We start from the raw sequence: 24,396 nt of genomic DNA, 5'->3' as shown, positions 1-24,396 counted from the left end.
CCTGCATCTTCACCACCAGTTTGTCTGGTACCATTAGCTCCTCTGTCGCTCTACTCCACCTTGACATGCCACCTGGCTGTGTGACTAGAGTCCGGACCTTTTGAGATCTTCATCCCCTTTCCACGTCCTCCTATTCTTGCTCCTCCTCTTCCTGTGGTACCACCACCTCATCCTGTAGATTTTTCCAAGTTTTCTCCAGCATGTAGATGAGTGGAACAGTGATGTTGATGACTGCATCGTCAGTGCTAACCATCTTGGTAGCCATTTCGAAACTGTGAAGGAGGGTGCAGAGGTCCTTGTTCTGTGCCCACTCTGGAACATTCATTTGCACCACATTCAGCTTGCTTTGAGTCACTATACGCATCTTTACTATGCCAGGGCTTGTCGCTGCTGCCACAGTCGCTGCAACATGTGCAGAGTGGAATTGCACTGTGTTGGCATATTGCATATGAAACGGTTAACCGGTTGTCCAAAAGACCTCTGTAGCGATGCTAGTAGATGAGCCGTGGGGTGAGAATGGCGGAAGTGAGCACACAGCGACCGTGCCTTGTGAAGCAGCTCATCCAGGCCGGCATAGTGGCGTAGGAATTGCTGGACAAGGTTGAGGATGTGAGCAAGGCATGAGTGTAGAGCCACCACCAGGTTTGCACACTGCCTTCCCTGGCTCCAGGTTTAGCAAAGACATCCATTGGTCAAACTCGGCTTGCATAGCTGTCTACAACTCTTCAGCTGTGTGACTTGCATCTCCAAGGCATTTTAATTTAAACACTGCCTAATGGCGGAGAGCCCTGGCAGTGCAGTACAGAGTTGGGGGGAAGGGGGGAGTTGAACTGTTACAACATTAAGGAAGAAGTCGAGGGTGCAGCTGGAGGCCCTAGAGGAGTTGGATGAGGCAGAAGCATTGGATGAAGAGGTGCAGGCAGAAGTTTGTCCCAAGTCTTGAAATCCACAAGACTTGGAGTAGCCCCATCCCCCGCCTGGCCTCGCAGCCACCAGAGTCACCCAGTGGCCAGTGAGGGAGATGTAACGCCCCTGGCCATATTTGCTCGTCCAGGTGTCAGTAGTGATATGCACCCTGTCAGTGTTTCTCAAGGTACAAGTAATGTCTGCGACATGCTAATGTATCGCAGGCACAGCTTTCTTTGAAAAGTAGTGGCGATTGGGAAACTGATAATAGGTGTCTGCAACGGCCATCAGCTTGCAGCAACCATCTATATCCACCAGCATTTCCGTGGCCAACAAATGGGAGATGGTCAACTTCAAACGGGATGTGTTGAATAAAATAATCTTTTCAATGACCACACCTGCGGGACTGAGGGCTGGCTGCTGTACTGACAGAGGGTGGATTAGGATGTACCCGACAAACTGCTGCACTGTGAAGGAGGTGCAGGCTGAGATGTTCTGGTGGGTTTACAAACAAGTGGTGTGCTCGGTGTCTGTAATCAGTCCAGAGAAACAGTTGTGGCTGAGGATGCAGCGCTTGTCGGGCTTGCAGCCCTCAGTCTCTGTGGGAACATGCTACTGACTCGCCCCCTGGGCCTTGGGGCACTCGGATCCGGGCAATAGGGGGAACGATGGGAGTAGTAGTGGCAACCCGGTTCCGTGGCTCAGGGTGGTCAGGCCAATGGTAGTCTGCTACGTTCTGCTGATAATGTCCGACTACGCCACCCGTGGATTTGCGGTCATTAGGAACCGCCGCTGCAGGGCAGACCGCTGGGGCTGATGATATATGCAGCTGGGATGGTGTGACTCCCCACGGGAAGAGTGCGGCCCCAGGGCAGTATAATGGATGGTGGGAGCAATGGTAGTGAGAGTCCCGGTGCCGATAGTGCTGGAGGAGCAAGGAGCACACAGACAACAAGTTGCAGTCCAGGGTCTTTACTAAAATAGGTAAACTGACCCATAAACAGTCCCAGCTAGGAGGGGACCTGGATGTCTGAGAGCAACGGGGAAATTGGCCCTGGTCAGGGTGAGGTTGTAGGCCTACCGTGCTTTCTGCGCTCCTTCTGGCTATCTCCTCGTTATAGGGTAACAGCCCACGCTTCCGAGCTTTCCGTGTATTCTCGCCTGTATGGCCTGCGACGTGGGTTCCTTTCTGCTCCCAGCCTTGTACGGCTTTACTGGTCCCTTCGGTTGTGGCAGGGCCTCCAGGCTTCTTAGGCCAAGGAATATACAGTCCCTTGCGGACTGGTTCTCTGCTGGAGGATGTAGAATCCTCCCAGCCTCAGACACCAAAGTCTGGTAAAGTCAGTCTCTTATCTGCCAAGACAGGCTTGCTTCGCCTCTTGTCTCTGGCTTGTGGCTCTCCTCCTGCCACACTTCCTCTTAGGTGCAGTGCAACTGTCTGTCCCTGCTCTGCTCTGGGACAAGTCTCAGTGCTGAGACAGGCCATCAAGTTCTCCCTAACCCTGCCCCCAGTACCAGCTTTTATAGGGGCAGCCAGCTCTCCCTACTGGCCTGAGACAGGAGGCATTGCATGCTAATGTTCCCCTGACTAGAGAACCTCCCCCTTGCTCTCAGACACAGCTTTAATTACACTTGTGGCATCCAGGCCAGGGTGACACACTACCTAACCTCCTTTTCAGCAGCAGAAGGGAAGGAAGGGAGACACAGATCCATTACTAGTGGGTAGGCGGAGCCCCACAGGATAGTTCACCTCAGATTAGAAAAAAGTGATGACCGGCCCCTTCAGCTTAGGCTCCTCCTACTCCCATGTCCTTCAGTCTAAAATTTGAGGTCGCAGAGGATAGTCGCTGCCTTGGCAGCTCCTCAGAAAAAAAATTTCTTTTATCATTTCCGGAGACCTGGACCCCCCGTGGTCTAGAGGTCTCAGGGGGTCTCGGCGCTGCTGGGACCCCTGACCCTCCCCTGGCAGATCTGCGTACCCCCTAAGGAGGTCCCCGCAGAAGCCTGCCGGCCCCGGGGGATACAGGGCTCTCCCTGGCGGAGACGCACACCGCTTCTGTGGGGTCCCTGCACGCTCCGCCGTGGGGGGGAGCAAAGGGCCACGGCGCCACATATCCCTGGGGGTCCCTGTGGCGCTCAGCTGGGTAAGTGCTCTCAAGGTCTGAGTGCTTCAGCGGCTGCGGCGGCAGCCACTGTTACAAGTGGTGACTGCTGTTTTGTCCTTGCAGGAAGGATATCACCGCTGCATACGGCGTTTGTGTAACTCTCTGCTAGCAGGGGAGCAGGGACGGAGGAGCCGCGGACTCCGTTAGTATGCGGCGTGGGGCGTGGCTTCGCGCCTCTCTGCTGCCTGTCATCTTAGTCTCAGGCAGGAAGCGTGCGCTGGAGCTGACCCAGCCCCTTCTTCTTCCGGGTCCTTCTGAAGGCGTCCATACTTCGTGCAGCGCCTCCTGCTCCCTGCTCTCTACACCACCAGACACCGGGAAGAGCAGTCACCGCGGCCAGCTGGTGAGTCACTTCTGCCTTTTAAGGCAGAAGATTCCTTTTTCTCACTATTGCAGCGCAGAGCACCTTACTGCTGGCCTGTTAAGGCAGACAGGGTGTGCTATATCCGGCGCTGCTACCTCTGCTGAGGAGGCTCTGGGACTCGCACATCTCTGTCCTTTTAAGTCAAAGGTGTATTGCGTGGTCAGCAGCGCTAACCCCTTCTGAACGGGGTCTGGCCTCATCAGGGCAGTTAACCCTTTCTGGATGTGCATGCTTCTGGGATCAGAGGGTGAATCACCCTAGTCTGTTAGGTTAACTTTTGCTCTGCAGGCAGCTGGGGTAGCTCTTCTCCCTCTAAGGAGGAGCTTTAACCCTTCAGTGCTTGGTGATTTTCTGTGTAGGAACAGGCTGTGGTAGCGGAATCACACATCCTCGGTTACTGTACCCATTGTAAGGGGTTATTACCGCCTTATCTGCGACGCTCGCAACTGTGTGGGGGCATGTCGTATCAGGGACTAGGGGGCGCGGACCTCTCCCCCGGTCCGCTTCAGGATCGGTCACGCGTATCTGATGCGCCGGGGTCTTCGACGGCATCAGGTTCGACACTGGTCGTGGGTCTCAGTGATGTTAAAGTGGAGGCGCTCACACGCTCCATTGACAGTCTATCTGACCTCCTGGGTCATTGGGTATCAGCTAAGTCCCAACCGACGTCACGAGGCAAGAAGCGCCACAGGCCTGTGGTGGCGCTGTCTCCTCCGCGCAGTGTCGGAGGCTTCGGAATCACCGACAAACTCTGCTGGTGAGATCTCAGATTCTGATGAAGAGGATCGGCAGGGTCGCTCTGCTTCTCTTTCGGGCCGCGTGGACTCTTTTATTGGGGCTATGCGGGAGGCGTTACAGCTGTCTGAAGAGGTGACGAGGCTCCCTGGCAAGTCGGCCCGGCTGTATCAGGAGTCGCGTCGGGCTCGTTCGACGCTGCCGGCGCACGATGAACTTAACGAGGCGGTGGAGAAGGAACTCCTGTGTCCGGATAAACGCTTCCAGGAGATGCGGTTTTTTGATGCCCCGTATCCCTGCTCCACGGAGACTATCGCTAATTGGGTTCCCTCTCCTGAAGTGGACGTACCATTGTCTCAGCTGAGCAAATCTTCTTTGCTTCCTGTTTAAAGGGAAGGCGAGTCTACAGGAACCTTTGGACAGAAGGACAGAGTTAGCGGCGAAGTCCATCTACGAGGCCGCGGGTCATGGATTCCGAGCGGCCTTGGGGGCCATGTGGGCTGGTGAGGCTTCTCTGCGGTGGTTGGATCAGCTGCGGACGGCGTGGCAAGATGGGACTCCGCTGTCTGAGGTGGAAAGGCTCTTCCAGCTGTTGGAAGAGGCGGCCCGATATGGCAGGGACGCAGTGCGGGATACTACTTCGGTTCTGTCCAGGGCTCAATCCTCGGCCATCACAGTCAGGAGAGCACTGTGGCTTAAACAGTGGACTGGAGACGCAGTATCCAAACAAGGTTTGTGGAGTCTGACGTACAAGGGCGGTCAGCTTTTTGGTTCGGACCTCACGGAGCTGATGGCCAAGGACAAGGATACGGCTTTGCCGCAGCGGAAAGCAGCGGCTTCTACATCTGGCAAGTCAAGTGCCGGTAGTGGTTGTCGGTACTTTCGGCCCAGGGGACGGTTCGGTCAGCCCTCTTGGAGATCGGGTCGTCCCTCGTCTTCCAGAAAGACAACCCAGAAATACAGTACACCCTGGAAACATTTCCGTCAGGACAAACGGGAGGTTGACAAAAAGCACGCTAAGGCGGACTGACGCCAGGAACCCACTCGAGGGCTCTCGGGTGGGAGGTCATCTGCTACAATTTGGGTCGGTTTGGGCGTCCCACGTATCGGACACCTGGGTGACGCGGGTTATGTCGGCAGGCTATTTCATAGTTTCATTCTCGACCCCCGGACAGGTTTCGTCAGTCTCACATCCCGTCCAAGCCCAAGCTGACTGCTGCGGGAGGTCGACTCTCTTCTGCAGCAGGGTGTGGTGGTTCCGGTTCCGCCGGAGGACCGGGGAAGGGGGTTTTACTCCAACCTTTTTGTGGTCCCCAAAAAGGAGGACAAGTTTCGCCCCATTCTGGACCTCAAAGAATTGAATTTTCATGTTCGTACCCGGAAATTCCGTATGGAGTCTCTTCGCTCTGTCGTGGCGGCCCTGTCACAGTACTATTTCTTGGTGTCAATCGACATCCGCAACGCCTATTTGCATGTCCCTATCGGCAGGGCTCACCAGCGCTTCCTGCGTTTCGCCATAGGTCAGGCCCATTACCAGTTTGTGGCCCTACCATTCGGGTTGGCCTCGGCGCCCAGGGTTTTTATAAAGATTCTGGCGCCGCTCATGGCGCTCCATCGAAGGCAAGGAGTTACGATTCTCCCCTACCTGGACGACCTGTTAATTGTGTCGCCCACAGCGGAGGTGGCGGTGACAGCTCGCGATCTCTCCCTTCAGCACCTGGAGGACTTCGGGTGGCTGGTCAATTGGAAGAAGTCGTCATTGGAGTCGTCGCAGTCAATCCTGTTCTTGGGGATGCTTTTCGACACGGTATGGGCAGTGGTGTCCCTGCCTCCGGACAAACAAGCGAACCTTCGTCACAATGTCCAGGCTATGAGGTTGGCGATGGCAATGTCCCTTCGGAAGTGTATGCGCCTTCTGGGTCTGATGGTGGCGGCAATGGAAGCGGTACCGTTTGCACAATTTCATTCCTGGGGTCTCCAAAATCTTATTCTGACCCGTTGGGATCGATTGGCGGCTTCGCTGGATCGCTGTCGGTATCTCCCGCAGGGTGCGAGAGTCTCTTGGATGGTGGTTACGTCCGGAGGCTTTATCCCTGGGGAAATCCTTCCTCCTCCCACGGTGGTCGGTCATTACCACCGATGCCAGCCTGACTGGCTGGGGGGGGTTTGGAACGATCTCTGGGTTCAGGGGGTCTGGTCGTCAGAGGAGTCGTCTCTGCCTATCAACATCCTGGAGTTGAGAGCAATATTTCTCTGCCTCCGACATTGGACAGTCCCTTTGAGCGGTCTGCCGGTCCGGATTCAGACGGACAATGAGACAGCTGTCGCGTATATCAACCATCAGGGAGGGACGAGGAGTTCCAGACTCATGATGGAGGTCTCTCGGATCCTGGTATGGGCAGAGTCCAGGGTTCCAGCCATCTCCGCGATTCACATCCCAGGAGTGCTGAATATCACGGCGGACTTCCTCAGTCGCGAGCAGGTGGATCCCGGAGAATGGAGTCTTCATCCGGAAGTTTTTGCACTGCTGTGCTCCCGCTGGGGGACTCCCCAAGTGGACTTGATGGCATCCAGGCTGAACGCCAGGATTCCGACGTTCACGTCCAGGTACAGGGACCCGGAGGCTGTGGCGGTAGATACTCTAGTAGCCCCGTGGGACCATTTCGAGCTGATCTACATGTTTCCGCCGGTATCCTTGCTTCCTCTGGTGATCCGGCAGATCAAACTCGAACGAATTTTGGCGATTTTGGTGGCGCCGGATTGGCCGCGGAGGGCGTGGTATTTAATGCTGGTCTCTTCTGGCGGCGCCTCCGTTTCCACTGCCTCTTCGCCCGGACCTGTTAACCCAAGGGCCCATTCGCCATCCGGACCTGAAGTCACTTCGTTTGACGGCGTGGCACTTGAGACCGAGATCTTGACCCGTCGGGGGTTTTCGGCCGAGGTCATTGCCACCTTGCGGGCGGCCAGAGGTCCAGCTACGACTAGCATTTATCACAGAACTTGGGAGGCCTTCTATTCGTGGTGTTCTGGATCGTCAAGGAACCCGAGGGTTTTTTCCATTCCCAACGTCTTGGCTTTTCTGCAATGTGGTTTGGCCAAGGGTCTGGCGGTTGGTACCTTGCGGGGTCAGGTATTTGCACTATCCGTGCTTTTTCGGAAGGCTATTGCCTCGCGCAGGGATGTGCATTCGTTTTTTCGTGGGGTTGCACGTCAGTTTCCGCCTCGGAGGGCGTTTGTGGCTCCTTGGCGGCTCAATCTAGTCTTGGGGGCTCTTCAGCATGGACCGTTTGAGCCTATGGATTCAGCTACGCTTTACTTGCTTTCTTGGAAGGTGGCCTTCCTGGTGGAGGTCACCTCTTTGAGAAGGGTTTCTGAGTTGGCGGCACTGTCTTGCTCGCCCCCTTTTCTGGAGTTCCACTCAGATCACGTGGTGCTTCGTACCCATTGCGATTTTCTGCCTAAAGTGGTGTCGCGTTTCCACGTCAATCAGGACATTGTGTTGCCCTCCCTCTGTCCGAAACCGAAGAGTCCAAAGGAGCGGGCCTTGCACGCGTTGGATTTGGTGCGGACGTTGAAGTTCTATCTTACAATCACGCAAGGGTTTCGGAAGTCGGACACTCTTTTTGTGATTCCTGCTGGTCGTCGGCGTGGTGTGCGGGCTTCCAAGGATACTATAGCTCGGTGGATACGTTCGGCTATCCTGGAGGCGTACCAGCTCAAGGGCGAGCCTTGTCTGGTTAAGGTTCGAGCTCATTCCACGAGAGCTGTTGGTTCGTCGTGGGCTTTTCGTCAGGGGGCCTCGGCAGCGCAGCTCTGCCGGGCGGCTACCTGGCGCTCCGTTCACACTTTTACTAAATTTGATAAAGTGGACGTGAGTGCTTCCGCCGATGCGGCCTTGGGACGGAGGGTCCTGCAGGCGGCGGTTTTAGGTTATCTCTTTATCTCGTTTTCGGCTCTTGTTGCGCGCTTGCCTAAGTTGTTGGGGTGTTGGCGATTCTGCCACGGTTTCCCACCCTTGAGTTCTGGACTGCTTTGGGACGTCCCCCTAGTAATGGATCTGTGTCTCCCTTCCTTCCCTTCTGCTGCTGAAAGACGGATTTTGGTAAGACCTTACCTGTAAAATCCTTTTCAGCGAAGGAAGGAAGGGAGACACAGCACCCTCCCATGGCAGAAGTGTATTATTGTTTTCCAGATGCGGCGCGACTCCTCTCTGATGGCGGTCATCTGGGCTGGGGTCGGCGATCTAGGGCTCTGTTCCAGCATTGCCAGCTCATCGCAGTTGTCAGGTCCAGTGAGTAGTGCCTGGGACTGTGTGTTTTTTCTGTTATATGCATAACCTGTTCTCTCGCATTTCTGAATTTTCGGAGGGGGTTGTGTTGTTCCGCTGGTGTTGTCTGCTCTTCCTTAGCTTGTGTACGGACTGAAGGACATGGGAGTAGGAGGAGTCTAAGCTGGAGGGGCCGGTCGTCACTTTTTTCTAATCTGAGGTGAACTATCCTGTGGAGCTCCGCCTACCCACTAGTAATGGATCTGTGTCCCTCTTCCTTCCTTCGCTGAAAAGGATTTTACAGGTAAGTTCTTACCAAAATCTGTCTTTTTTCCTCCTCTGCTGAGCTGGTCAGCTGCGTTACTCTGGGCTCATTCCAAGTCAGATCTAAAACCTCATCATCCGCTCTGTTGTCCAACTCCTCGCCATGAGTCGCCCTCCTACACTTGCTGCTCTGAACGTACAGTGCGGGTTTTCCTCAGGTATCTGACTCTCATCATCGCCATCAACTCTACCCCGGGGGGTTAACGTCTGGCAACCAGGGTTTTGATTTCTGCTAGAACCTAATTTCCTCTATCTCCAGAGAAAGATTGCAAAAGATTTTGGGCATCGGTTCAGATGCTTTCCTCCTCTGGAGTATGTTTGGAGCAGACCTCTGATGCCCATGGAATATAATGTGTGAACATCTCAGCAGAAGCCGTCATCTGTGTTTCCCCAGTCATTTGTGCGGTTGGAGACTTGTGAGTGTGACACATGGGTAATTGGGGCGCCACCTCTGAGGACTGTACTGTTTGATGATGGGGTGGAGGAACAGGACAGGCCACTTGATGCAGTGGTTTCCATTAACTGTAGCAAAAGCTCTTTCTGGGCCTCATCCACAACTCGTATTTCTCTGCTGCTGGCAAACAGAGACTGGAGTAGGCCATCCAGTAACAGAAGTTGTCACTTCGCTTGGGATACGACGATAAGCCAATGTTTGGTTACTACTGCTTTCAGTAATATTACCAGTAGCACCTACCCCCACATACACCTCCAACACCAAGACTAGTTCCCCTTTACAATAAACTTTTTCCCCTTCCCCTTTCCACCACGACCTCCGGATTAGGGATGGGCAAACTGTTTGGGTTCGTGACCGGGGTTGCGGCGATAAAGTAAGCCAATAGTTAATAATGTTAATATACTTACCGGGTGCGCATTCTCTCTTCCTGGTGTGACGCATCGCTCCGTCACTTCCAGGCCGCACCTTATCATCTTGGTGTATGTAATTGGCTGTGGCAAGTCACGTGACTATTCTCCCTGGAATTGACACAGCGTCGCGGCACAGCTGAACGGGATAACGCGGACATGGTAAGTATAATCAGCCTGATTATTAGCCATTAACTTGCTTTAACACTGCAACCCCAGTCACGAACCCAGGTAAAAACCACAAGTTCACCCATCCCTACTCAGGATTTCCCACTCGGCTTTTCTGCACACAGATTTGGTAAGCACTTGTTTGAGGCCAAATTCAACCTTTTTAGGGGAAACTGATGGATATGGCAATCGCTTCCTGAATGCAAAAAAAACCGCAGCTTTGGCAACACACACAGGTTTAGGAATTACACTTGTTCTCGGCACAAAATGCTAAAAAGCGATGGAGTACTAGCTATCTAATTGTGTAACGCGGATGGAGCTGTACGGAGTGCAGCAGCAATGTGTCTAACCAGTAACACTGAAAATGGTGGCGACTGCAAATGTCTGCTTCTTATATCCCTACAGACGTGATTTTGGTATCTAAAGAAACAGCCATAAAATGACACAAGCCCTTGTGTCTTCAACTTATGGATGTTTTATTCGCCCTGATTGGCGGCTGACCTGCAACATGCACACAGAAAATGCCGTGCAAGAGAAAAAAAATAGTCTGACACTACTGTTCCCACACCCCTCCTCTCAACAAACACATGCAAACACATCCCACCCGCTATCCTACCCGTTATCCTACACAGTCAGAAGGTAGAAGAAAAGCATCACTTAAACGCAGTAATGCTTTTTTTAATCCGATCACTCACTGAGCAAACCTTTGTTCGCTGACTTTTTTGGAAATTGGTCTTGTCTGACCAACCCAAACTGAATCGGCCATGTTCTTGCCGAATCTGAAATGGGCAAACACGTTCGAGCAAAGTTCACTCATCACTATCCAGGATGTCTTGTGACGGCTGAGAGTCAAGACTCCTATAGTAAATAACTGCAGCCCCTCCTCCTGATAGCATTGTGTTCCAGTACAGGTGAGGGATGATGAAGAAATGTAATTTCAACCCTGGTCTCCTGTGACATCCTGTTCTTTGACAAGACAAAGTGAAGGAATTCCCTCTCTCCCCTCGCCGCCACCCCCCCCCCTCCTCAACCCCAAAAAAGGGGGGGTTAGCTAGATAAGTATAAGTGTTTTGTTAGTTTAGAGTAAAGGTAGTTACATTGATAATGGTTTAAAAATAGATATTTTGAAATGAAATGTTGGGTACTGGCCCACACATTTTTAAGCAAATCTTCATTATTGTGGTGCTCTGGACCTTTTTTGGTCATGCATAGGTTAGAACGGTTATCCACTACTTGGAGACCGTTTCAGCACTGTCTCTCCTGGAGCTCTTGTAACATTGCTTGCAGGGAGGTATTGTGTGACATATCCAGTGTCCACTGCTGTTACTTCAGGTTTCTGATTTCTTAGGAGGGGTGAGTGAAGCGGTTGCTAATTGAACACATTGGATGTCATGCAAGCACTGGGAGAGCCATTGCTGACCTCTGGAACAGTGCCAGAAATTATGTAGGTATTATTTTGTTGTGGGTAAATTTAGAAACTGAGAAGGGGTTGGCTGAGTAGAGGACAGCCCTTTTAAATATTAGATACAAGTAATAGTTTAGTTAATTTGTAACTTTCTTTAAAATATTATGTTTAGATGCTGACATAAAGTTGTGTGACTTTCATCGGGAGAAAGCTTGGACAGAATGGGTTAACCAAAAAGTGCATGGTGTTCATGAAAATAAAAAAGAAGTTCTGGCCTTGCTTCGGGGCATAGCTCTTGCTTCTTCAAGAGAAGAACATGATACAGCCTTGGCTACTCTAACATCTAGCAATGTCTGGAAGAGAAATAAGATGTTGAGAATGTGGTTCTCACATAAATGGCTACCGGATATAAAGGTAAACCAACAAATATCTTTTGATTTTAGATTTATTGATACTATAGATTTATTTTATGGGTCATTATGATTATATTAATATCCAATATTTCAAATCTGATTGAAAATACTACCTAATCACAGGCAAGTAAATTTTTACTCAAAACAACATATATTTTTTGCATCAAGTACAAAGAAACATAGTTTTTACAATATGCAGAGCAGGGTTAAAGGCTTGCTTGGCATAACAAGCTGTATGTTATCTATATCTTGTAAGTAAAATCTGTCTTCATAACACCATTTTTTTATTTTTAATTGTTACTTTATAGGGCTGCTTTGCCGTATCAGTATGCTCTAACATGATTTTTTTTTTCTTACAAGAAATGGGCACATGTGTATCGTACTGGGACACAACAATTTGGAATCAATACCAACAATGGTCTAGAAAGGCAACATCAGACTTTGAAGCATTCTTATCTATCAAGTCTGAAAAACTGTAATTTAAGCCAGTTGATCCGTGTTCTGCATTTTGAATTTTTCACAGATATGTATCAAAAGTAAGTCCTTTTCAGTACTTTTTAGTGTATGCCTGTAATCATACATATCATGAACTTAACCTTACCAATAGTGTTAAATATTTTTTAGCTGTTTTCTTCTCCCATTTACCTGCATTTTTTCACATAGGTTTTTTTCTAGTTAGTAAATCAATTTAATCTTTGAATATTCCTTTTTAAAGGGATCCTGTCATCAGATCCATGATGCCCGAACTGCAGGCAGCATACATGATACTGGCTAGATTATATTGCAGATGTGTTATCTTACTCCAGGATGTTGCAGCATTTCTTAGTAACTCTGAAAAGCATGCTGGGAACCACGTGTCTCAGATTACAAGTGCAAACAGCAGGTCCTTCCCCAAACTATTCTCCCTGTCCTGCTCTGTATGACTGACAGGTCTCTCCCTATCAGTTTTTGAAGTGTGATGTACAGAAGCTTTCTGTGGACAGACGTGCTTCAAGCACTTGTCATCTAAGACACATGGTACCAGCATGCTTTACAGAGTTACTATGAACCAAGATATCTACAATATAATGTAGCCAGTATCTTTTATGCTGCCTGTGATTCAGGCATCATGGATCGTATTTCGGGTTGCCCATTACTTAAAGCACAATTTATCTTTTTTTTTTTTTTTTTTAACAGTACAGTGGTGCTTAAATGCAAGGCCTCTGGCTCCAGTCTTTACACTCACCTGCCTCAGTTTTCATCTGTTTCCAGCGTTACTACAGTTAGTGGAGATTTGGGATCTGCCAGCAGCTCCAGTTTTTTATGGGGTTGCTGTAGGTCACAAATCAATACATCTTTACGAGAGCCTAGATCTGCCTCTCATACTGCATTGAACACTTGTGAGGTTACTTCGGACTTCTATACAAAAGATGTTGCCATAGGAGTGACGCGGCACTTAAAGGATGAAGCCACGGGTCGGGAGGGTAAGTATAAGACAAGAGGCAGGGGAATTAAATTTAAAGCACCACTCCAGTGGTGCAATAAATAAAAAAAAAAAGCATGGAATGTTGCTTTAAAGCCAGAAACACACTGGGTGAAATGCATGTGAGATACTCCCACGAGTCTCACATGCCTCAACTGGCACGACCACCGGCTCTCTGGACAGGATCGGGTCAGCAGCTTTACAGAAACACATGCACCTGATACACTCCTGTCCAGAGAGCTGGCGGTCGTGCCAGGTGAGGCATGCGAGACTCTTGCGAGTATATCGCATGCATTTTGCCCAGTGTGTCTCCAGCTTTAAGGGGTTGTCCACTTGTAGGACAACCACTTCTTATTCTCCATGTGCGCACCCATCTAAAAAGAAAAAAATACCCTTGGGCCGGCACTGTTCAAGCGATGTCAGAACGATCCTTCCTGGAGCCTAGATGACATTGTTATGACAAGCAAGGTCCGAGACTAGTCACCTCCACCTTCATTCTCCTTGCCTTGGTATGCAGGAGCAATTGATATGAAGTGGGTGGCAGATGCAGAGTTCACTTAAGAATTTGAAGGTGGGGAGAAGGAAACTGGTGATGATTGGTTGTGAAGCTCACATGTCATAAAAATGGCACCTGGGCTATGGAAACGCGAGTTCGGACATCACTGGAACCGGACTGGCACTAGAGGGGAGTATAGGCTTTATTATTCTGGGGTTGAACATGGGGAGTGAGAAGGAGTAGTCCAAGCATTGGACAACCACTTTATGCAAAACCAAGAATGGGACCAAAAAGTCCAAAATATAATGCTTTTTTTTTTCACATAATTTTTGAAGGCTATGTTTTAAAACTTCATTTATTACTATTAAACAGGTTCTTGTATTTGTTTTTGTTTGTTTTTAAATGACAAAACAAAAAATGGGTGTATAGATACCCCAGAGTGAGTGTTTCAACTTCAAATTATTTTTTTTTTCTGTTTGTTGTAGCAGACTAATGAAATTAGAATTTTGTTTTAATCACATGAATATCCACATCATCCATTGGCAAATGATAGATTTTGAAGCCACAACCTCTCTACTGATGCACTGTACAGCCAGCTGTCAGTCAGTGTCGGGATGTGTTTACAGCCACTGCGCACTATTTACTGATGCACTGCTAAGGAAACATCTTCAGTTGTTCATGGCTAGGGATGGGCGAACTGTTTGGCTTTACCCGGGTTCGTGACCGGGGTTACTCCGTTAAAGCAAGCAAATAGTTACTACACCTAATATACTTACTGGGTAGGCGTTCTCTCTTCCTGCTGTGAAGAATCGCTGCGTCACTTCTGGGCCGCCCCTTATCTTCTGAGTGTATGTGATTGGCTGTGGCCAGTCACGTGACTATTCCCCCCGAAAGTGATGCAGCACCGCAGCAGAGCTGGAAGACAACGCAGACTCGGTAAGTATAATCAGTATGGTTATTAGCAGTTTGCTTTAACAAAGCAACCCCGCTCACAAACCCGGGTAAAACCGAGCAGTTTGCCCATCTCTACTCACAGCAGCAGGGCTTTCAGTGCGGCTTCCAAACCCTATTAACCTGTCAATTCACCCTATACCTTCAGGTTAACAGCTTTTTTTTTTTTAACTGACTTGTTTTATTTTCACAGATACGTACAGATGAATTTAACGAGTTCTGACTATTACCGAAAATACGTCGTAGAAGTCCCATCGTTTTTAAAAAATCGGCCTCGTGGATTCATTGACCATGTAATGCAGCGTTACTACAGTGGCCTTGATTTGTCACACCTTAAATGTTTGGACTCTGATAAGGGACTTTTTGAAGTTAAAAGCGAGTCTGCAATTGACTTAGAAAAAATGCATACTGTTTGTGTTGGATTGGATGGGCCCACTTGCACATGCAAAGACTGGCAGAAATTTCTGCTACCATGTAAACACATGTGTTTAATTTTGCGTGTTGCAAATTGGCAGTGGCATGACATTAATCCAGCATACTCTGAAAACCCCCTTTTTATCCTGGATAGTGATTGTTTTGTGGACACAAACACTAGGCATTGTGACAATGGTTTACAAGAACACGAGTGTAGACCACAAAATAGTGTCCGTTCAGATCCAACACTGCACGAATTGCCCTCTAGGAGGAGAAATCGGCTGACCTATTTGATTCGCCATTGTGTCAAAGTGTTAAAAAGATTTATAGACTCAGTATATCTTTTGGACAATCAAGACTTTGTGAAACATCTCACTGTTGAATTAAGTAATTTGTATTTACAATTACGGGAACAAATCCCCCAAGAAGGTGGCTTGCCACTGAAACCAGCACCAAAAATAACAGTCTCAAAAGCTATACAGGAGCTTCCTGTAAGAAAATATGGGAAACAAAAAAACATGGACATTCACAGAGTAGGATCTAAGGCAGAGAATAAAACAGCTGATGTATGGGAAACTGTGAATGTAGATGGACAAGGGGCTACCCCACAAACACCCCCAACAGAAAAGCTGGATTGTGTGTGGGTCACTGTAAAGAATATAAAATTGAGCTTCAGGGATCGTGCCTTGATAACCGAGCAAGAATGGTTAGACGATAATATAATTAATGCGTGCCAGAATTTAATTATAAAAGCATGCCCTAAAGTATCAGGTTTGATGGACACAGTAGTGTTGGCCCATTCTGACATTCCTTTGGTAACTGGCAGCCATATCATCCAGATCCACCATGTTGGCGCACATTGGCTAGTTTCAGCATGTAACAACAATTCGGTCACTGTATTTAACTCATTGCACTCCTCTTCCATTTCTGACACTCTGAAAAAACAAATTTTGAAAATGTACAAACCACTTTTCCACGGCTGTAATAAAATTCTGGATGTTACAATTATGTGTTGCCAGAAACAAAATGGAGCAAATGATTGTGGGCTTTTTGCAATTGCCAATGCAGTGGCATTAGCCGAAGGTGTAGATCTAAAGAGTGTAGAATTTAACCAGGCTGAGATGCGCAGTCATCTAATTTTATGCCTAGAAAAGGGTGTTTGGAATTATTTCCTTATGAAACCAAGCTTCGTCAGAAAATATATAAAAAAAGGTTAACTCTTACAACTTACTGCCTTTGCCACGTGTACAAAGCACATGAACATATGGTGGAATGTTCCTTGTGCAAATCATGGTTTCACTTAGCATGTGTAAATATCAAAAAAGATGACAAACTTGTTACAACAAGAAAACGCTTTTACTGTCCCATGTGCCTAGAGAATAAAAACAAAAATTTACTTTAGGTAGGGTTGGGTGTTTTTGATATAGATAGAGATTATATATATCTATCTCACACTTAGAGCTTGTCCACCTTTTGTGGCTAGTTGCTAGTTACTTTTCTTGAATTCATACGTTTATGACCTAGAAAAAAATATTTAGCAAACTAGTTGTAATTGAAAATTTTGCACTATTTATCTCTTATGGCTGCTGTATTACAGTGTCTATTGTGGCTGCAGAATAAGTTAATAAGGTCAGGCACATAAAATAAAGATTAATCAGATGTGTTGAGGACCTATTTTTGTGGTACTTACTATTATACAGTTGACACTTTATCCTCACAGACTGCACAGTTCTCCACTCCATGCAATGGCTGCTGGTGAAAGCACATGTAACTAGGCCCATCCATCAGTCTTCTCCTGTAGATTTGAAGATTACAATTGGACAAGGCTGATAGAAAGGTCTGGTCAAATGCCCGGCCTCCTCTTCAAATGTCTGTTAAATAATCATACTGTCTTCCAATGCTGACCTTAGGTTATAGCAAACTTGATGGAACTAATTTTAATTTAATATTTACGAGTTGGATTTCTTTTTCTTTGCACTTTACCACTTTAAGTGGCTTGAAATAGTTGTTTACTATTCTATTTATATATGCATATTATGTGTGTGTGTATAATATCTGTTGCACATTAACATATTCGCTACAAACAAAAACAGTAAAGGGTTTATCACATGAACAATATACACTTTAATAGGTCTTGGAATAATGATACAGGTATGTAAAATTTGGCTTTATGAAAATTTATTCAAATCCAATGACTGACTTTTATTTTTTTTTATGCCCTGACCCCCCCTGCCCACCCAAAAGTATTGATTTTGCCCCCCTAAAAAATGCACACAAAATTGCGTATAAGCTACATGTACAAGAGACCTCTTTATTGTACCCACAAATTTACACTATTATATATAAAAATGTGTTCACCAGTCATTCGGCAACATTATTGGAAATTAATTTTTGCTCCTATTCCCTTCAAAGCTTCTCTCGCTCCCTTTTGTCTTATACAAGGCTGTGGACCTTCTCTGTGAAGCGCCCAGTAGTCGTCCCCCATCATGTTCACCTTCCATCACCTTATTCCACAAGGCTGTATACAAGTCCCCAGGCCAGTCTGTAATAATTTAAAAAACAGCATTTATTCTCACTGGAGGGGCAGCCTGGTCTGTTGGGCCTTGCTGATCTGGGCACAACGCCTCCTATTTTGTGAATGGCGTCCTGGTCTGCTTCATTTGGATAACGCGTCCTATGTCATATACACAGTCTCCTCCATTGCGCTCCTGCGCAGGTGCACTTCTCTCTGCACTGCTGAGGGCAGAACAAAGTATCTTAATGGGCCGGGAAAGCTGAAAGAAAGCCGGCCTTATCCCAAGATCTATTGATGAAAATGTATTTTGTTTGGAAAAACCATTCAAAGCAGATCCTGCCTCCTTGTGTGACCTGATCCATGTGATCTCTGCCATTACTCCTGCGCACCATGACACGCAATATCAATTCAAAGTCTTCATATCTCAGAAGTCCTCCATTGATTGTGGATGATCCGTGCCATCTTAGTGTACTACATACAGACCTCATTCTAATGGCAGGAACTATGAGCAACATGTTTTGTGTAATGTTACATTTGTTTGTTACTTTTTGTATTTTACAAATGTCAGTAACTTCTTCATATAGATGTTTTTTATATGTAACTAAAATCACAGGTTACTCTGGTACAAACGTTTTGCCTTTGTCAATGTTTTGTTATTTATATTTTTTTTAATTAAACAGTTTGAGAGAAGCTTGTTGTGGCATTAATGACCAGTAACTGATAGAGATCAAACTATCAAGGTGTATAAACGTTATATTTTCAAAAAATCCAGAAGTATCTACACAAATGTCCACAATAATAGATCTGCAACAATGTGGATCGTGTTCCTCCTGCAGACTATTTTATTAGGTCACAGCAGTGTTTCTTTGGCAATCTTGGTGCATCACAACCTTCTGTGGTGGTTTTGCATTCCAGGTGGCCTGGAGAACTAAATTTTTAGTGGTCACTGTGACGGGGTGTGTGACAGAGCAGGAAGGGACACCAGGCCGATGATCAAATAAATCTCGTTGGATTGAACAGGGAAAATGGAACAGCACGAATGAAGGTAATTCTGCTAGTCCGCAAAGAGTCCATAACAGCAGAAACAAGTCCGGGGGTGTCTCCCGGTAATCCGACGCCAGGGAAAATATAGAAATAGTCCTTGGATGAGTTCAATGGGTCCAGCAGATGAGGGACACAACACAATCCCACATGGCAACTTCTATCAATCCACACACGCCACGAGGATCTGGCCGCAGCCTGAGACCCTCCAGCGTTGGGAGTCACCACGCAACTGACTGGGCCAAATATGAGTCTATTGTTCTGTCTACTGGGATCAGCCTCTGGATGGGGGAAGGGTTCACATCCACTAGATGCAACAAGAAATGTTGACCTAGGCCTGATTACATTACAGTCCATGAACACAGGCCGAGTGAGGGACGTGCTGTTAGTCATATTGGATAAAACATAAGTTGCTGAGGTTAGGACCACCAGGGACCCCAATGTTACTTAGGAAAGACTGTCCATGTTTAATTAAGTAATTTTCACGTATACATAGCACAGGTCTGTCCATCCATTCATGGATTCTGTATGGGACTAATAAAAAATAGGCCATCACAGCACTCGGCTATGTCATTTATGTACAGTACAGACCAAAAGTTTGGACACACCTTCTCATTTAAAGATTTTTCTGTATTTTCATGACTATGAAAATTGTACATTCACACTGAAGGCATCAAAACTATGAATTAACACATGTGGAATTATATACTTAACAAAAAAAAAAGTGTGAAAAAACTGAAAATATGTCTTATATTCTAGGTTCTTCAAAGTAGCCACCTTTTGCTTTGATGACTGCTTTGCACACTCTTGGCATTCTCTTTGAAGAACCTAGAATATAAGACATATTTTCCGTTGTTTCATACTTTTTTGTTACGTATATAATTCCACATGTGTTAATTCATAGTTTTGATGCCTTCAGTGTGAATGTACAGTTTTCAAAGTCATGAAAATACAGAAAAATCTTTAAATGAGGTGTGTCCAAACTTTTGGTCTGTACTGTACATAAATGCATACAAAATATTAACTACTCGAGCTAAATTGCTGCGTTATCACCTTAAAAGAACTATGCACCTGATTAATGTTCATGCCAGTCTTGATGAGAGGGCGGGGGTGAAGAACGCAGCATACAAACAAACTCCGAGGGGATGGTGAGTTGAACCCTCTCCTCCCTCTTTTTTGCCTTTAATGCAAAGCATCAATAATAGGGCCTAGAACTCAGCAGTATCTTTATCTCATTAGATTTGAACTTAAGATGGTCCTGGCTCCAGACATCCCTCACCAGGAGATGTCAGGATACATTAGCTCTATTAAAGTTTCTACCTGGATATACCTGATAAAACAATCAAAAGACTTGTGTGTGCTAAAAAAACGTTATGAAATGACGAACGACCTCGCCGAGTTTATTCACTGTCCACACTTTCTCTTGCAGCTCTATGCCCTCATCATGTGACATACCAGCCTCCGGACCAATTGTCTCAATAAATCGCTATCTCAAGTGTGTTTTCTCCCGACGCGTTTCATCGGCCCCACCATCAGGGGAGTAAGGCCGTGCAGGGATCACCGTTTCCAGGTGACTCCCTTATAGACATTACTGCCTGCCCAAATATTATGAACCTCAGGGCAGCAACTCCCATCTAGTCACCTCTGTAGTGAGACAGAATGGAGTTGCTGTACAGAGGACATCCATATACACAGTACAGTGCACAGAAATCATGAGCCTCGGTGCAGTAACTCTGATCTAGTCACCTCTGTACTGAGACATCTAGAATGAAGTTTCTGTAAAGAGGACGTCCTTATACACAGTACATTGTGCCCACAAATCATGGACCTCAGGGCAGCAGCTCAATCTTGTCATCTCTGTGCTGAGACATATAGATTGGAGTTGCTGCAGGGTGTTTTATTATTTCTTGGCAGACATTATACAAGATTACAGCCACAATTCATTAAGAAACAAATTTTGCAAGCCAGTATTAATAAAAGGTGAGAGGTACAAAGCTGGGCCAGTTTTTTTTTTTTGGTTAACTTAAAAAAAATTTTTTTTATATTATCACTTTTCACAGTTTAAAAACTTACACAAAGCTCTGATTGTTCATGTTTGACAAAATGTTACTTTTCTTGTCTGTCCACAAGTCCTGGTCAGCCCCAGCATTTTGAAGAGCGGGTGGACATTATCATAATTTACATCACAAAAGTGGCAAAAATGATCACATAAATGTTTTATAGCTCCGCCCACTCTTCAGAAATGTCGATGCTGTGGCTGTGATTGGTGGAAATACAGTAAAAGTCAAATTCGGCCAAAACTGAACAATCAGTGCTGTGTGTAATTATTTATGTTACAAAAAGTGACAATACATACATCCATATATAATTCCTATGCCACTAGATTGGAATCTATGAGGAGCTCCTGGAATTAACGCCATTCTGGAGGTTTCAGTCATGAGCCGTCTAGATTGCATTTGATCCTATGAGGACATCGCTCCAGCAACTCCATTCTAGTCAGGTCAGCAATGAACTGTACAGAATAGAAGCTACAGGGACATCATCTAAAAACCCACTCCGATCTATACGGCTCACTAGTGAATCAGCTAGAATGGAGTTGCTCAAATGAGGTCCTCAAAAAATCCACTCCAATACAATGTTGTAAATTATGAGGACTCTGTTACTGCGCTCTGTTATGTTTCTCCCTACGAAGATCCTCTCACTCTTTGAAAAACTCAATTCCAGTCACCTCAGCACCAAACTGTACAGTTTGGAGGCTACAGGGATATCCTCAAAATACCCACTCCGATCTAGACGGCTCTCTAGTGAATCAGCTAGAATGGAGTTGCTCAAATGAGGACCTCAAAAAATCCACTCCAATCCTATGTTGTAAATTATAAGGACTGTCGGCTGCACTCTGTTATGTTTTTCCCCACGAGGCTACACCGACTCTTTGAAAAACTCAATTCCAGTCACCTCAGCACAAAACTGTACAGAGTGAAGGCTACAGGAAGATCCTCAAAAAATCCACCCCGATCTAGACGGCTCTCTAGTGAATCAGCTAGAATGGAGTTGCTAAAATGAGGTCCTCAAAAAATCCACTGCGATCTATACGGCTCACTAGTGAATCAGCTAGAATGGAGTTGCTCAAATGAGGACCTCAAAAGATCCACTCCAATACAATGTTGTAAATTATGAGGACTCTGTTGCTGCGCTCTGTTATGTTTCTCCCTGCAAAGCTCCGCTCACTCTTTGAAAAACGCGATTCCCGTCACCTCAGCACCAAACTGTACAGTTTGGAGGCTACAGGGATATCCTCAAAATACCCACTCCGATCTAGACGGCTCTCTAGTGAATCAGCTAGAATGGAGTTGCTAAAATGAGGTCCTCAAAAAATCCACTCCGATCTAGACGGCTCACTAGTGAATCAGCTAGAATGGAGTTGCTCAAATGAGGACCTCAAAAAATCCACTCCAATCCTATGTTGTAAATTATGAGGACTGTCGGCTGCACTCTGTTATGTTTTTCCTCACGAGGCTACACCTAATCTTTGAAAAACTCAATTTAAGGCTGTGTGCCCACGTAGCGTTTTACAAGCGTTTTTGATGCGGAATTTCCGCAGCGGAAACGCTTGTAAAATGCTTGGTAACCCGCACCCCATGATCCCCAATGGGTTTCCGCAACTTCTATGCACATGCTGCGGATTTTTCCGCAGCGTTTATGCCGCGTTCAAAAATCCGCAGCATGTCATTTAATTTTGCGTTTCCGCAAGCGGAATTGCCTTTGTCCAATGCATAAAAAACGCAAGGCAATTCCGCATGTGGAAAACGCGTGATAAACGCGCGAAAAAAGCGCGATAAACGCGTGCGGAATTCCGCATGCGTTTTTCCGGGAGAGGACTTGCATTTATGCAGCAGAAATTTTCTGCTTCATAAATGCAACGTGGGCACATAGCCTCAGTCACCTCAGCTCCAAACTGTACAGAGTGAAGGCTACAGGAAGATCCTCAAAAAATCCACTCCGATCTAGACGGCTCACTAGTGAATCAGCTAGAATGGAGTTGCTCAAATGAGGACCTCAAAAAATCCACTCCAATACAATGTTGGAAATTATGAGGACTCTGTTGCTGCGTTCTGTTATGTTTCTCCCTGCAAAGCTCCGCTCACTCTTTGAAAAACGCGATTCCCGTCACCTCAGCACCAAACTGTACAGTTTGGAGGCTACAGGGATATCCTCAAAATACCCACTCCGATCTAGACGGCTCTCTAGTGAATCAGCTAGAATGGAGTTGCTAAAATGAGGTCCTCAAAAAATCCACTCCGATCTAGACGGCTCACTAGTGAATCAGCTAGAATGGAGTTGCTCAAATGAGGACCTCAAAAAATCCACTCCAATCCTATGTTGTAAATTATGAGGACTGTCGGCTGCACTCTGTTATGTTTTTCCTCACGAGGCTACACCTAATCTTTGAAAAACTCAATTTCAGTCACCTCAGCACCAAACTGTACAGAGTGAAGGCTACAGGAAGATCCTCAAAAAATCCACTCCGATCTAGACGGCTCACTAGTGAATCAGCTAGAATGGAGTTGCTCAAATGAGGACCTCAAAAAATCCACTCCAATACAATGTTGTAAATTATGAGGACTCTGTTGCTGCGCTCTGTTATGTTTCTCCCTGCAAAGCTCCGCTCACTCTTTGAAAAACTCGATTCCCGTCACCTCAGCACCAAACTGTACAGTTTGGAGGCTACAGGGATATCCTCAAAATACCCACTCCGATCTAGACGGCTCTCTAGTGAATCAGCTAGAATGGAGTTGCTAAAATGAGGTCCTCAAAAAATCCACTCCGATCTAGACGGCTCACTAGTGAATCAGCTAGAATGGAGTTGCTCAAATGAGGACCTCAAAAAATCCACTCCAATCCTATGTTGTAAATTATGAGGACTGTCGGCTGCACTCTGTTATGTTTTTCCTCACGAGGCTACACCTAATCTTTGAAAAACTTAATTCCAGTCACCTCAGCACCAAACTGTACAGAGTGAAGGCTACAGGAAGATCCTCAAAAAATCCACACCGATCTAGACGGCTCTCTAGTGAATCAGCTAGAATGGAGTTGCTAAAATGAGGTCCTCAAAAAATCCACTCCAATACAATGTTGTAAATTATGAGGACTCTGTTGCTGTGCTCTGTTATGTTTCTCCCTGCAAAGCTCCGCTCACTCTTTGAAAAACTTGATTCCCGTCACCTCAGCACCAAACTGTACATAGTGAAGGCTACAGGAAGATCCTCAAAAAATCCACTGCGATCTATACGGCTCACTAGTGAATCAGCTAGAATGGAGTTGCTAAAATGAGGTCCTCAAAAAATCCACTCCGATCTAGATGGCTCACTAGTGAATCAGCTAGAATGGAGTTGCTCAAATGAGGACCTCAAAAAATCCACTCCAATCCTATGTTGTAAATTATGAGGACTGTCGGCTGCGCTCTGTTATGTTTTTCCTCACGAGGCTACACCTAATCTTTGAAAAACTCAATTTCAGTCACCTCAGCACCAAACTGTACAGAGTGAAGGCTACAGGAAGATCCTCAAAAAATCCACTCCGATCTAGACGGCTCACTAGTGAATCAGCTAGAATGGAGTTGCTCAAATGAGGACCTCAAAAAATCCACTCCAATACAATGTTGGAAATTATGAGGACTCTGTTGCTGCGCTCTGTTATGTTTCTCCCTGCAAAGCTCCGCTCACTCTTTGAAAAACTCGATTCCCGTCACCTCAGCACCAAACTGTACAGTTTGGAGGCTACAGGGATATCCTCAAAATACCCACTCCGATCTAGACGGCTCTCTAGTGAATCAGCTAGAATGGAGTTGCTAAAATGAGGTCCTCAAAAAATCCACTCCGATCTAGACGGCTCACTAGTGAATCAGCTAG

General features: G+C 46.6%; 2 protein-coding genes and 1 long non-coding RNA gene across 4 annotated transcripts in view; 1 reads left to right on the top strand and 2 right to left on the bottom strand.

Moving 5' to 3' along the window:
- The window catches only part of LOC141157572 (uncharacterized), a 30,849-nt gene extending 13,846 nt beyond the window's left edge, over window positions 1-17,003 (bottom strand). Inside the window, exons 1-2 of the long non-coding RNA XR_012247817.1 lie at window positions 16,622-17,003; window positions 14,343-14,481 (exon numbers count right to left, since the gene is read on the bottom strand). This is a non-coding gene — a long non-coding RNA (uncharacterized lncRNA). The remainder of the gene's footprint in view (window positions 1-14,342; window positions 14,482-16,621) is intronic.
- Window positions 1-18,136, top strand: part of LOC141157569 (uncharacterized) — a 28,241-nt gene extending 10,105 nt beyond the window's left edge. For both annotated transcript variants that reach the window (XM_073645007.1, XM_073645006.1), the window contains 3 exons: window positions 11,368-11,609; window positions 11,969-12,144; window positions 14,711-18,136. In XM_073645007.1, the coding sequence (XP_073501108.1) occupies window positions 11,368-11,609; window positions 11,969-12,144; window positions 14,711-16,148 (1,856 nt within the window). In that variant the 3' untranslated portion in view covers window positions 16,149-18,136. The remainder of the gene's footprint in view (window positions 1-11,367; window positions 11,610-11,968; window positions 12,145-14,710) is intronic.
- MBD4 (methyl-CpG binding domain 4, DNA glycosylase) overlaps window positions 1-24,396 on the bottom strand; it is a 56,479-nt gene that overhangs the window by 27,586 nt on the left and 4,497 nt on the right. The gene's annotated exons all lie outside the window — the stretch shown is intronic.

Source organism: Phyllobates terribilis, unplaced genomic scaffold (genome assembly GCF_046119375.1).
Source record: "Phyllobates terribilis strain yellow unplaced genomic scaffold, ASM4611937v1 Scaffold_8__6_contigs__length_399053987, whole genome shotgun sequence".
Lineage (NCBI taxonomy): Eukaryota > Metazoa > Chordata > Amphibia > Anura > Dendrobatidae > Phyllobates > Phyllobates terribilis.
This window is presented reverse-complemented; position numbering and strand designations above follow the sequence as displayed.